Below are 14629 nucleotides of genomic sequence, written 5' to 3'. Positions count from 1 at the left end.
CCATTTCCATCACTACTCGAGAGAGAGAGAGTATATATATATATATATATCTATATATCTATATATATATATATATATATATATATCTATATATCTAGATATATATCTATATATCTATATATATATCTATCTATCTATCTATCTATCTATCTATATATATATATAGATATATATATATATATATATATATATATATATACAATATCTATATATATATATATATATATATATATATATATATATATATATATATATATATATACAAGATGGAATGACAAAGAAGGGATATATGACTACTCTGCATTATTCATCTTTTAAATGAAGACCAACTCAAAAGAAATTACACAACAAGGTTGGATGCTTCAGAATGCTCAATCTCTGACCTTGTTATCCTTCATTGTTAAAAAAAAAAAAAGTTTCTCCATCTGACAGCACAATCTCCCAGAAACCCGTTCCTGAATCTTCAATAACACACAGCTGTCACTGTCTTCTACATTAAACAATCTAAGTCTGTCCTTAACTTAGAATTTCAAATGGAAACTTCATATCCTAAGGTTAGGCATTTTGTATCATCGTCATCAATATCCCCCTTCCAGACACTATCTATTTTTAGGGGCCTTGTCAGACACTGTTTAGAGTATGATGCTCTGCATGGGTGGAAGGCCTCCATCCACACAGCTCTTTTGGACAGCAGAGTCAAATGCATTTTGCCTCATCTCCCTTCCTCTTATGGAATGTCTTCAACCCATTCAATTCCACTGCAGTATTACTCCCTTTGCTATCTTTCATCTAAATTTTCATGGTAACTCCTCTTCTGAACTTGCTTGCTGCATGCCTGCACCCCTCCTTGGTACACGAGACTATTCCGTACTTTAACTCACCCCAGTGCTGTCCAACCTCCTCATGCAAGAGTTCATCAATATTTTAATTTTTCATACTTTATACTAGTAAATAATGGCTCCATGGTTAGCATGCCTAGATAAGAATCTGTGGGCCTGGGATTGAATCCTGGCCTGGGCAGTCAGTGCAGAGCTCATCCAGGTGTTCATCCTCCCTTTGAGGCTGGTTGATAAATGGGTACCTGGGGAAACCTAGGGAGGGCAAACTGTGATAACCTTGATGTCCCAATGGCCCTGTGTCCACAGACTCAGGGGCCAATGTGATGGAGATGAGCACCATAGCCATGCACATCTATACCATATGCCCCCAATTTTACTTCTTTACACTAGTAAACACTGGAACAGCCTTTCTTCATCACTGCTTCCTCCTTCCTATGACTTGAACAAACCTAAATGAATCACTTTGACATCTTCTTTCATCTTCTTTCCAGAGCAGCTTGTTGCAGATTTTTGTGGGTTTGCTTTGCCACTGGTCTGCCTCCTCTGCATGGAAAAGAAAAAAATAACACAAAGAAAGTAAGAAAGAAAAGAATAATACAAATAAAATGATAAATGAGAGAAAAAGCAATAGTAGAGGAGAGCGGTGATGATTCGGACAGTGGGATGGTCTGGCCATAGCACCTATTGTAAAGTGTATGGGACTGAGTGCTGCAAGATTTTGTGTGAATGTGCAAAACTTTGTTGCCTTGGCCCACAAAGGGACAACCACGCCTTCAGAGCTGTTCTTTTCAATGCAAGTCCGATTTTATATTTTTTTGCATCTCGTATGTAGTACTTTCAGGGTGTATCGTAAGCACTTACTTCAAAAACATGGCAATTAGCGAGCTATAAATTATTTTGGTGACGCAGCGATGCACGGCGTAGGTATTGCGTATAACGCAATCGCCCAGCTCTTGTGCTGGAAAAGGAGTGTGACCACACATTTGCTTTTTATTACAGAGTTGTGATGATTCGGACAGTTGATTTTTTAATGATTTTTATTAAATTTATATCAATTTAAACATTATAGGTGTTGCAACGGTTATAAAAAGGTTAATTTGGTTGATTTATATTCAGATATTATGCTTGTGAGAAGAGAAGGAAGCCATAATACCAAAATTTTTAAGATATTTCTTGTAGTTCTCCTTTTATTTTTTTCCCCCATTAATATTTAGAGGATACATTTGTCCTTAAACAAATGTTTTGTAGTAGATATAATCTTGTTTATTAGCCAATCAAACTTAAGTTATATTAATATTATGGCGAGTAATATGAGTGTCTGTACCATCCCACCTCCCTGGCCGAACCATCACCACGGGGGGGGATGGTTCGGACAATTTAGAAACTTGTCTTTCATCACCTACATCTGAAAACTGGAAATGGCTACGAGTGTCATATTAGCAGCCTAAAGAGCCAAATGATGAAGGAACATTTTGAGATCAACAAAATTACACTACTTAAACTTTTTTTCTAAAAATATTATTCTAAAAAGTGGCCGAATAATCACCGCTCTCCCCTACTAGTAGACAGTAGTAGTAGTAGTGTAGCGTTACAGTAGAAGCAGTAGTAGTAGTAGTAGCACTAGTAATAGAAGCAGTGATAGAAGATGAAGTAGTAATGGTAAAAGTAAATATAACACCCATATTACAAAAGAGCAGAAGCAATGGCTGTGGCAGCTCTGTCTGTAAGCTGTATAAAACCCAATGCTAACCCCAACACTATCACCAAGTAACACAACACGCTAGTACAAAAAGATGTATACTCAGTTCATGCTTGCTTTGAAAATAACTCCTTGCCTTCCTCCCTTCAGGGCATACCATTCACCAATCTATAAACAAGCTATGTGCTTCTTTTTCAGTTTGCTGCATGTGACTGGTGGGTACTGGGAAGGTTAAATCTCATCTATATTGACTGAACTGACATGAGATGAGCTTATTTATGATGTTATGACACCGGAGTAAAAGATGAGGAATCTTGCTAGCGGTGGGGTGAGATGGACACACGGTGCTGCCTTGAGTGGTCTGGCTGGGAGGTTGGAGCATAATCTGAGGTGAAGATCCTGCCTATAGGGCCACCTTTGCCTTCTTCGTGACATCTTGGGGGACAGGCTGGGTGATGAGTTGAGGATGAGCTATGCGAGGGCATTCAACTCCAGACGAAGGGTTGCTGCAGAGGAAGTCTAGAGAATGTTGAGCAGGTATAAGGCGTGAAGCAAAGCCACAGAGAAGAAAGCAACCCACTTGTGGCTGATGGTACCACTCCCACCTGCAATGAACAAAGGGGAATGTTAGTGTAGGAATGGAATTAGTGAAGGGAAGGAAGTCAGCCAGATGTAAGAGTCGGCCGTACTTTAAAAACCTTTCGCCAGGCCTGGCACTGGAGTTCTCCGGGCGATCCGATATTTGGTACCATTAGACGGAATGAACGCTTCGCCGGGCTAAGCCTCGCCAGCGCTGAGGACGAAATAGTAATGGAACTTGCCGCCGAACGAAAGTCCAGGCGGAGGCAAGATCTACAGTACCAGGTCTCCTCATTTCCGACATATTTTCGCAGATGCTGGCGCACTCACGTCACCAGGCTGTTCGAGGGTAGGTTCAGCGGGGCCGATGGGGTCAGTCGCTCTTCCAACCTCCGTGTAGTAACAGCTAGCTGGCAGTCGCTCCCAGTTTCTCTCTCTCACACACACACACACACACACACACACACACATGTAAGCTAGTAATAAGAATGGAGTAGAGGGTATCTACTCATAGCCATTGACAAGGCACATTATAAGAATTACATGTAGAAAAAATATGAAGTAGCGAGATATACAAAATATTATAGCTGTTATGCGTACATTTGCGTTTGTGAGTAAACACACACCACACACACAATACTACTACTACTAATAATAATGACAGCATCAACATCTGGGGGCAAATATGGGGTATTCTTGAGAGAGAGAGAGAGAGAGAGAGAGAGAGAGAGAGAGAGAGAGAGAGAGAGAGAGAGAGAGAGAGAGAGAGAGAGAGAGAGAGAGAACGGCAGCGCAATGAGAGAACGGGGAATATAGAATAGTTCCCCGTCTTCCTCACTGTCTCACAGCCAGCTGACGTCACAGGCTGCGCAGTGGAGGTAAAGTGAGGAGACCTGTTACTATAGATCTTGGGCGGAGGCTTCCTTTCCCGCTGGCGAAAGGCATAAATTTGAATTGTTTTACTATGTCTGCAGTAGCATGAGAAGTTGAACGAATTAGAAAAGACACACTAATTTATTTTTGCAATAACTCAAGCAAGTTCTATAAATATCGATGTATTTACATCTTTTTTCAAGACTATGTATAGTATCGCTCCATGAGGATTCAAGACGCCTGCCTCCTCCGGTAAGTGCACTCTGTATTATCGTTCACATAATTAGGTTAATTTCCATTTTTGTTTGAATGTTTTGATGAATGCAGCGGTACTGTCAGGTGCATCAAAGGTGTCTCACGCCCGCAGGTGAGCCATAATGAGCTGTGCCAAGGCCACATTCTTGAGTCCTGCCCGGGCTAGTCATATTACTGATTTTATGCAGGATGAGTTAATAAATTGTTATTTTCATCATAATTTCATAATGAAATTTACAAAATGAGTATTCAGAATCATTCGTCAGTTGTGTATTTATAAATTATTGATGGATTTAATAGGCAAAATGTAACAAAAGCTGATGAAGGTATTTCCTGTTTCCTGTATTTTCAGGTATTGACATAAGAGTGCAAGCAAGTATAAAGGCTGTAGTCACTGTCTAGTGGGGTCACTCCCTCCTAAACCTAGATCAAGAGCAAGACCCAGGTAAGCCAACTAGAATTTATGAAGGGTTACTACTAGAAACATCAGTAAAATTTTACAAGTGTGCCCGTCTTGCACTGGCAGATGAAAATATTCTAGAGGGTAGTTTTTGGTGTGTTTTGAAATAATCTTACCATTAGCTTTCTTCTACCCTCCCCCCCTTCCCATTTAGTGAAACCCATCGATATTTCCTGCAGGACACTCGCCCTTTATTGGTAAACCTAAAACTAACCTAACCTCGATCCCCGTGATAACTTTTTTTCTAACCAACTAGGGGCCCTACACCCCCTTCATAAAGCACATAGGTGTCTTTCGCCGTGATGCAGGTGCACTTGTAAAACAATACCAAAGCATCTGTATCATAAATATTCGAAGACCAATTGTCATTACATTGATTCTTCACTTAGTTCTACTACTTGATGATATGTTGCATATCACATTAATATTACATAAATATTACTTGCTGTCAAAGTTCATTTCTTGGCATACAGGTCCCATCATACATCATAACTCATAATAGTCACTAATACTTTGTTTGAATAACATTACATAAATACTACTTGCTGGCAAAGTCCATTTTCCATCATACATCATTATTCATATATAATAGTCAATAATACTTTGTTTGTATAAGCATTACATCATTGTATATAATGTATATTCTTCAGATGATGGCAGCCTTACAAGTTTTTGAGGAGCTTGATGTCCTCGAGGATGCTGCAGGGGAAAGGGTCAGACTGCCGAGAAGGATTGTGAAGGATCGCTTGGACTTATTCCTAACTTTGACTGAAGAGGAATTTACATCCAGGTTCAGGATATCAAAGCAAAGCGCAAGGGCCTTACTTGCTGACTTACATTTACCAGAGGCAGCTGATGCAAGAGGTTAGTGTACATAATATACCATTGCGCTATAATGATTTAAACATGTGGTAATTCTTTAAGTTCTCTAGTCATGCACCCAGTCCTTTGGAAACTGTTGTCATGGCTGATTTTAATGTTTCAAACATAACCTTAATTTTTTGGGGGTGGTGAATAGCAAATAAATACCATATCCCCACGTCATCAAATACATTAATCAAAATCATTAGCAGTTGTTGCCCTACATATAGATGATATATTACAATGGAATGCAAGATATGGGATTTATTCTTGGTTATCCTTAACAATTTACTCTCCTTCCATAGGATGTCCTGTACCACCTCACCTTCAACTCCTCATCACCTTAAGATGGATGGCCACTGGTGACCTGCACCAAACTATTGGAGATTGCCTGGATGTCTCTCAGCAGTTTGTAAGTTCATGCTCTTCACATACTGTGCGTGCCATTGCTGCTTTATATCAGCGGTATGTAAAGTTTCCTGGAAGGCATGAGTTAGGGTCCATCAAGACAAACTTTGAAGCAATCTCTGGATTCCCAGGTGTCATTGGTGCAATAGACTGCACACACATCCCCATTCTCAGTCCAGGTGGTCAGCAAGCAGAAACTTACCGAAGCAGAAAGGGCTTCTTTTCATTAAATGTACAAGCAGTGTGTGGTCCAGACTTAACATTTTATAATATTATTTGTCGATGGCCAGGATCAGTCCACGACAGCAGAATATTTGCTAATAGTTCTCTGTATGCTCAGTTGCAAGCTGGCGATTACAATGGCCATTTGTTAGGGGACTCAGCCTACCCTCTTCGTCCCTTTCTTATGACTCCTGTTGGGAATCCATCACGGCTCATGCTAAAACCCGTAATGTAATAGAGAGAGCATTTGGAGTGTGGAAACGACGATTCCGTTGTCTGGCCATTCCTATGCGTACAAGCCTGGACACAACCATGGCCACAATCTGCAGTGCAGCTGTTTTGCACAACATTGCAATGGCAGACAGGAATGAAGATATGGAAGATTATGACAATGATATTATAAATGAAGAAGAAAGACTCATTGAGAATGCACAAAATAGACATGCAGGACAGAGGAAGAGGGCAAACATGATAAATAATGTATTTTCAAATGAATAACATGAAATGATATAAATGTTAGGGACCAATTTTTGCTGCCCAAATAGTGATAAAAGTAAACTGTTGTCTGTATCTTTTTTGGGTTTTGTAAACTGAGGGAGTAAGCCAATACAAAGGCTGCAGGCACTATACCAAATGGGGTGACTATCTGGCCCGTGCTGGGTTAATGGGTCTCTCCCACTACAAGCTCAAAGGGCCAACTGGACAGGAATGAGCTCTGAGCTCCACAGTCACACATAGCTATAGCATATACTCCCATTACACACACAGGACATGCAAACACACAGGCGTGGAACCCTACTCTACCTTCAGGTAGTGTGGTTTTCAGTCTGGAAAATAAGTTATATTTGTTTTCAAGTTTTATATTTTTGTGGAATCTGTTTTATATGGTTGACTAATAAAATCTATTGGAAAAGTATTTTGATGTTTAATACGACAATCATATCCTGAAAGTCTTTCAGAACAGAAGAAAAAAATGATTAGTGATTTTTTAGTCGAGCCAAGTTTTTCTCGTGATATTCTTTGACACACCTCTTTTGAATGGCAATTAGTTCCAATTGGCTTTCATGAACTTTTGAGAGATTGGCATAGTATTCTGTTGCCAACCTCTTTTCGTGATCCATTACATGTACACACACATATGTACACACACACACACATGTACACACACACACATGTACACACACACACACACACACACACACACACACACACACACACACACACACACACACACGTGTACACACACACACACATGTACACACACACACACACACACACACACACACACACACACGCACACACACATGTACACACACACACACACAGAACGATTCCTACCTTTTTCCCTTATTCCTTTCCCCAGGTGTGGGGTCAGAGGCCCTTTTCATATATATGTATATATTCCTCATATTTTGTTTTTCTACATATTTCGAAACGAAAAATAGTAATTACCGTCATGTTTTTGATAAATTTCGTCGAAGGAGACCCTGATGTACCCAAAGCGGGTACTCAGCATATAATGTATGCGAAGGATGAATATGCACCATACAAATTTCCCGCGCTTTTTAGTCGACACGGTGCTACATCTAGCAGGCTTTGGGAGTGTTAGCGCGGGCGATCACTTTCGGTCGCCGAGACTGGCGATCGCCACCGCTGGAGAAAAATGGGTGTTTAAAGTACGGGCTTCCTCACCGACACGATCGCCAAGCGTAACTTCGCCAGGCATTCGCCGACCTTGGCGGATGGTTTTAAAGTACGGCCCAGTCAATAGTATCCAAGCTCTAAGTAGCACAGACCATGCATGTACTACTGTTACACCATACTTGAGAATCTGCAGGGGGCAAAGCTCTTTAAAGGGAAGAAACGTTGTGTTGGTAGATCTAAACGCTTCTTAGGAGTGGGTATGAAGGAAAAACAAAAGGTGTAGAGCCATGCGAAGTATGTAAAGTTGAAAGCTGGGGATCTGAGTGCATAGATTAAATGGATAACTCGGAAATCAAGGGTAAGGATCGACTGGAGAGAGAATTTTAGCAAATAAAAATTGAGAAAAAGGAAGGCTGAAAATATTATGTTCTTATTAACTTTAAAAATATGCTACGCCACAGCATCACAGTATTGAGCACTATAACTGAACCCGAATTTATCAGTTTATCCCTATACTGTCCAAAATCCCCTATGCAAGAGTTAACCAGCATCTTCATTTTTTCATCCCTTTCATAGATAAACTCTGCTAAACTCTTTTTTATAAGGGCAGTGTTTAGCAGGCCTTTTTTTCTCATTATAACTTTTTTTACACTTAAGCATCTTCCTCTTCTGCAAAAAAGAAATAATAAAAAATTATGGGAAGCCTCAGTTTGAGAGAGGATGTGGCTTGATTATGGATAGACCAATGACATAAATGTTGAACAGAGTGGCGCCAGGTAGCCAAGCAGGACTCTCACCTGTGTAGGCGCCTTTACTCTCCAGGACGGACCCGGTTTGCAGTAGCTGGCCCTCTGCCGACTCTTCAGATGACTGGTAGTACACGGCGGCGGTGGTAGCGGTGCATCTGCGGGGCGAGGAAAGAGGAGACTGGAGGGCTGGACTCAAAGCCATATTCATAAACAAGAAAGCCTTCACTTTGTTGTATAGAGAGTCTCATTAGAAAGGAAGCGTATATGAGTTTTTCTGAGTCAAGATGTATGGTAACTTTTTGTGGTTTTGTTAGGTTAGGATAAGTTTAGAGCATCTACAAACACATGATAGGCAACAGCTGATGACATAAAGTAACAAAAAATTAGCTCACTCAGTTATATAACAATGTCTCATTCTTAATGAAGCATACATGATTTTTCGGAGTAACGGCGAAGGGTAACTTTGTAGTTTTGTTGGGTTAGGTTAAGTTTAGGGTATCTTCAAACGCATAATAACCAGCAACTTATGATATAAATCAACAACGAATGACCTCATTTTGCTGTATAGAAAGTCTCATTATCATAGGTGGGCGTTGTCGCGATAAGTTATCGCGATACTTTATCGCTGATAACAAAATCAGGTTATTGGCCATCCGCTACTTATTTAAATATATATCGGTATCTCCATTACTTTTGTAACCAAACTAGCAATAATCGATACTTTTTTTCTGCCTCTCAGAAAAAAAAAATGTTGTCTCCTCCCCACTGCGCATGCGTGGCCTGGGTTGAATGAAAAAATTTCGGGGTATGAAATATGTTCAGTGAAGAGATTTCATACTTAGATTTAGATCATCAACATTAAAACATTAGCTTATTTTTTATGTTAGACTCAAAAATCAATATATCAAAGAGAAAAATAATTTTGCTTTGCCCCAAAAATGATTATTCACTGCCTCAAATTTGATATTCCATATACGTTTGTGAGCATGACATGGTATTGAAGGCACCCGGTGTTGTGTTATTTGGTATCCCATCGTCAAAACAAACAGAGTGCATGTTCAGACTAGTAAGCGTAGCCCTGTACAGTCTCACAAAGCTTTTTAACACATCAAGAGTTGCTGGAAGGCTGAATCAGACGAACAGTACCACCATACTCGCTGTTTCTAGAATGACACTCTATACATATAAAAACAACTCGTACAGAGTGTCGTTCTAGAAGCAGCGGGGATGGTGGTAGTGGTACTGTATGTCTGATTCAGCCTTCCAGCAACTTTAATTACGGCTAAAAATCTTTGTGAGACTGTACAGGTCTACACTTTCTGAGCATGCGCAGTTCACGACAGACCAGTGTTTGTAAACAAAAGCGCCAGCTTTTGACGGTGGGGACGGCAAATAACACAACACCGGTTCAAGCGTTTCTTGTATTACCGTTTATAGGTACGTGTCAACGTGTGGTTTTCAGGTTTTATAAGTTTTCTAAAATACAAATAATGTTAAATTTTAATTCATGTATGTTTTTTCATTTGAAATATCACTATATTATCGTTTTCGCCTATCGGACTTATCGCTAGCTAGTATCGGAATTGTGGATTTATATCGGGTATCGGTTATCGCCTATATTTGTGTCTCCAGTTAACGAATATCGGTTATCACCGATAAGGTTTTCCATTATCAGTTATCGGTTATCGGGAATAAGGTTTTCTGTTATCGTGCCCAGCTATGCTCATTACTAAGGAAGCATATATGAATTTTATGATTTAAGACCTATAGTAACTGTTTAAGGTTTTGTTAAGTGAGCATAAGTTTAGGGTATCTTCAACCACATGATAGGCAGGGACTTATGGCACAAATCAACAAATGAAGAGCACATTGTATCAGATAATAAGTCTGATTAGTATAGAAGCATTTATGAATTTACTCAGTGCATATATATATATATATATATATATATATATATATATATATATATGTATATATATATAGATATATATATATATATATATATATATATATATATATATATATATATATATATATATATATATAGGGAGGCGGTGGCTGAATCGACAGAGTAACAGCACCGCGTTCAGGAGGACGCGAGTTCAATCCCCGCCCGGTGCCACCAAGCTGGGATTTTTCAGCCGCCGCCGAGTGGCTTAAAACTACCCACATGCTGTCCAGAAGACCACCTATCAACCCGGACTCTAGATTCTAGGATTAAAGATGAGCTCCGGGAGGGCAGCATGAGCCAATGCAAGATGGCGCCACTATAAACACTCGCCTGCGCCAGAACGGGCTGGGCCGACCATCAGGACCCACCGGGAAGAAGCCTTGGGTCGACCATCAGGCCCCACCGGGAAGAAGCCTACCGGCGCTATAGGCCGCGACGTAAAAAAAAAAATAAATAAATAAATAAATATATATATATATATATATATATTTGTATATATATATATATATATATATATATATATATATATATAATCTTGTTTATTAGCCAATCAAACTTAAGTTATATTAATATTATGACGAGTATTATGAGTGTCCATACCATCCCACCTCCTGGCCGAACCACCACCATGGATGAGTATGGTTTGGACGATTTAGAAACTTTTTTTTCATCACCTACATCTGAAAACTGGAAATGGCTACGAGTGTCATATTAACAACCAAATGAGCCAAAGGATGAAGGAACATTTTGAGATCAACAAAATTACACTATTTCTTTAACTTTTTTCTAAAATATTTTTCTAAAAGTGGCCGAATCATCACTGCTCTCCACTATATATATATATATATATATATATATATATATATATATATATATATATATATATATATATATATATATATATATATATATATACAGTACCCTCTCGAGTTTCGCGCTATCCGAATTTCGCGATCGTCGAGTTAGCGCTTAGTCCTAAATTCGTACCATATCGACTTTCGCGCATTACCGCCCCGAGTTTCGCGTTGCTTTGACATGTACGGGTCACGTCTACCTACCGTCGGCGTCATGCGTGCTGCCTTGAAAGGTGGTGTCCAACCACTGGGGCTATGGGCAACCGAGGTTGCCCGTATGCCCAACCCGGAGCGAGTTGCTGGTTGTCCGTATGAATGGAAAACGGTTGTGGGTACGAGCGTGGGTATGTGGGTACGTCACGGCTGTATGTAAACAAACAGACGACGGCAGTGGCTGAGGAGTGAGGAGCAGTGGAAGATGGCCAACCAAGAGACTCGTAAAGTGGTCTGGCAAAGCTGCTTTGCTTGATTAACAAGATAAGAGAACACCCAATGCTGTGGAACCACAGTCCAAAAAACTTTTCTTCTCCAGTCTTTGAAAATTGTAAAACTTCCGTTGTTGTTTTCCTCTTCTTCTTCTTCTTCTTTTGACCTGTAATGCATGGCAGCGACGGTCCACTACACTGTCCGGTGTTGCGAGAAATATCTCTCCGCTGAAATTAATCACTTGGCTCTGCACCACGCATGCGCACTGTGGGAATACACAGCATTAAAAGTATTAATTTGCCTGGTTTTGTTCTAGTTTGTCCGCTTGTGATCTTTGTGAGCGGTGAGGGAAATATGGAAGCAGTACGCAGGTTGAACCTCTCTGCGAGCTATTTTGCGGCTGCGGCGGCGGGTGCACGTACGTATAATAGGCATTGAAAAGTCAATCATGATATTAGTGATTTAATGATTTATGACAGAAAGAGTAAGCAGATTATTTCATAACACACAGAAAATATAAGTTTGTCCAACTGTCCCACGGGTGACCGCGACAGCCCTTACTTTAGCAGACGACACCACGTGGATCACAACGTGTTTTCAGAACTGCCAGCCAATTGTAAGGCAGCCGCCCTCAACTGCGGCTTCAAAACGACCTGTTCTCACTTCCCATTTTCTTCCTATTACCAAGGTACGTATTTTGAGATAACAAGGGAGTAAAGTCGAAATAATTGAGATAACAAAGAAGTAAAAAAAAAAAAAAAAAGTCAGTTTTTCCACGGGTCGGAACCAATAAGCGCTTTTTCATGGATTTCAATATCACGAGTTTCGCGATCCTCGAGTTTAGCGCTATACCTTCGGAATAAAGCAAGCGCGAAACTCGGGAGGGTACTGCATATATATATATATATATATATATATATATATATATATATATATATATATATATATATATATATATATATATATATATATATTGACGGTTTGGGTTATAGTTAGGTGGGCACGGTTCCGCTAATTCGCTAACCGAAGCGAAGCGAAGTTAGCTTTTTCGTTAGCTGATTAGCGTTTTCGGTAATTTGAAAACAGTTAGCGGATCAATTAGCTTCCGCTAAATGTAATTCCTCCTACGCTAACTTTAAGTGCACTAAAAATTCATACAGGTTTGTTCTTGTCTGTTGTGGGCAGACACAGCACCAGTTGAGCCACATGGCGCAATAATTCCAGGGCTTCCACTTTTGGGTAAATTTCGCCCTAAAGTTGGGTAACTGGACAATTATTAGGGAAACATTTTGGTATTTAGAGTAATGCATCTTCCATTACCAACTCTTTAAACTCGGGATTTAATAACAAGAATTCGATATTTTCCACCTGACGAGAAATTAATTTAAAATGATAAAAGTAAGTGTCAGTTATGGAAAAAAAAGTAAAAAATGCGTAAATTTACGGGAAATCTTTAGTAAAATATACGGATTTAGGATAAACTGGAGGTTTCTTTCTCTTCTCTTCTTGTTGTTGCTTGTTGCACTGTTGTTGGGCTCTTTGTTCAGTTCAGCTGCGACGTTGTCACCGTGTAGTCATCGCGTTCATTATTGTCGCCTTGTTTATCGTTATCGACGTACACTCAAGCTGCCGGCCAGGAGTCCCAGAAGTTCCAGGACCCGTGGCCCCACCTGGAGAAGTACTTTGTCCTTAAATCACGAGATATGACGAACGCCAATGTCTTGCACTTCCGGTTCCAAGGAGACCATCAATGATGGACAGACGGCGAGCCTTTACAACTTGAAGTCAGAGTCATGTCAAGAGGAAACACCCAGCTCATGCCACCCAGTTTGAGGAAAGGATCAAGGCTGGCTCTCTCCGTGGGAAAAAAAAACAGGCACTCTCCTCCTGGTAGTGACAGTAGCACCGCCAGCCAGTCATCGCACCCACCTGCAAAGAAAAGACACCAGCCCACCATTGGCGAGGCGTTTGGTCAATCAGCTGCTGGCACTAGCGTCCGTCAGTCTGTGGTGGACACAAAGATTGTGGACCTGTTCGTCTGCAATATGCTTCCACTGCACGTACTAGAGTCCCACATTTATGTATCTAAAGTGACACCCTATCCCCAGATGTGTGTGGGAGCAGTCCTGTGTAGTGTGTCATCACTCATCACATATATCTTATTAGTAATAAGATTTTGTCTTTCTGCACTCCTATTTACTTATTCACTTAATATAGTTAGTATTATTTACATTTATGTATCTAAATTGATCCATTATCCCCAGCTGTGTTGGGAAACAGTCCTATGTAGTGTGTCATCAGATATCTTATCAGGTTTTGTCTTTCTGCACTGCTATTGCAAGTTCATATGTAAGGCTTAAATAAAGAATATGTTGAATTTAATTTGTTTATTTGTGTACACCTTTTTCATCAGCTGATTTTGGCATGCTATACCTTTCTGGAAAGTTCTGTCTAAACTACGACATGTTGAAACTTAAGGTCACTAGGTCTGTTTTTAAGAGTTTTAAGCCAAAATACTATAGTCCATCGACTCTAATTTGAGCCCTGTGGCTTGGCCTGGGGAACCCCCCATTTACACATCTACCGATGACCTACACAAGGCGATCTGTCTCACTGTTAGTCTGTACGTTATCCAGTTATGGAATATATACACACACACACACATATATATATATATATATATATATATATATATATATATATATATATATATATATAGATATATATATATATATATATATATAATACGACTGCATAGTGTTATGAATGACAACGTGGCTCATGCGATGGTGCCGCACCTTCACCCTTC

The 14629-nt window shown here is 39.9% G+C and overlaps 1 protein-coding gene and 1 long non-coding RNA gene across 3 annotated transcripts in view; one reads left to right on the top strand and one right to left on the bottom strand.

Moving 5' to 3' along the window:
* Nucleotides 1-279: 279 nt before the first annotated feature.
* LOC127008797 (uncharacterized) overlaps nt 280-14629 on the bottom strand; it is a gene marked incomplete at its 5' end in the record, with an annotated part of 35850 nt that continues 21500 nt past the window's right edge. Inside the window, 2 exons of the mRNA XM_050881197.1 lie at nt 280-3143; nt 8638-8744. Coding sequence (XP_050737154.1) covers nt 3058-3143; nt 8638-8744 — 193 coding nt within the window. The remainder of the gene's footprint in view (nt 3144-8637; nt 8745-14629) is intronic.
* On the top strand, nt 3228-6402 carry LOC127008576 (uncharacterized). 2 transcript variants are annotated; one of them, XR_007761193.1, is made up of 4 exons: nt 3228-4242; nt 4598-4690; nt 5356-5569; nt 5872-6402. It is a non-coding gene; the product is annotated as an uncharacterized LOC127008576 (long non-coding RNA). The 2 variants fall into 2 exon arrangements; XR_007761192.1 differs by having other exon boundaries at nt 3228-4690.

The sequence above is a fragment of the Eriocheir sinensis genome, chromosome 38, assembly GCF_024679095.1.
Source record: "Eriocheir sinensis breed Jianghai 21 chromosome 38, ASM2467909v1, whole genome shotgun sequence".
Taxonomy (NCBI): domain Eukaryota; kingdom Metazoa; phylum Arthropoda; class Malacostraca; order Decapoda; family Varunidae; genus Eriocheir; species Eriocheir sinensis.
Note: the sequence above shows the minus strand (reverse complement) of the source record. Positions and strands in the feature narration are given on the sequence as shown.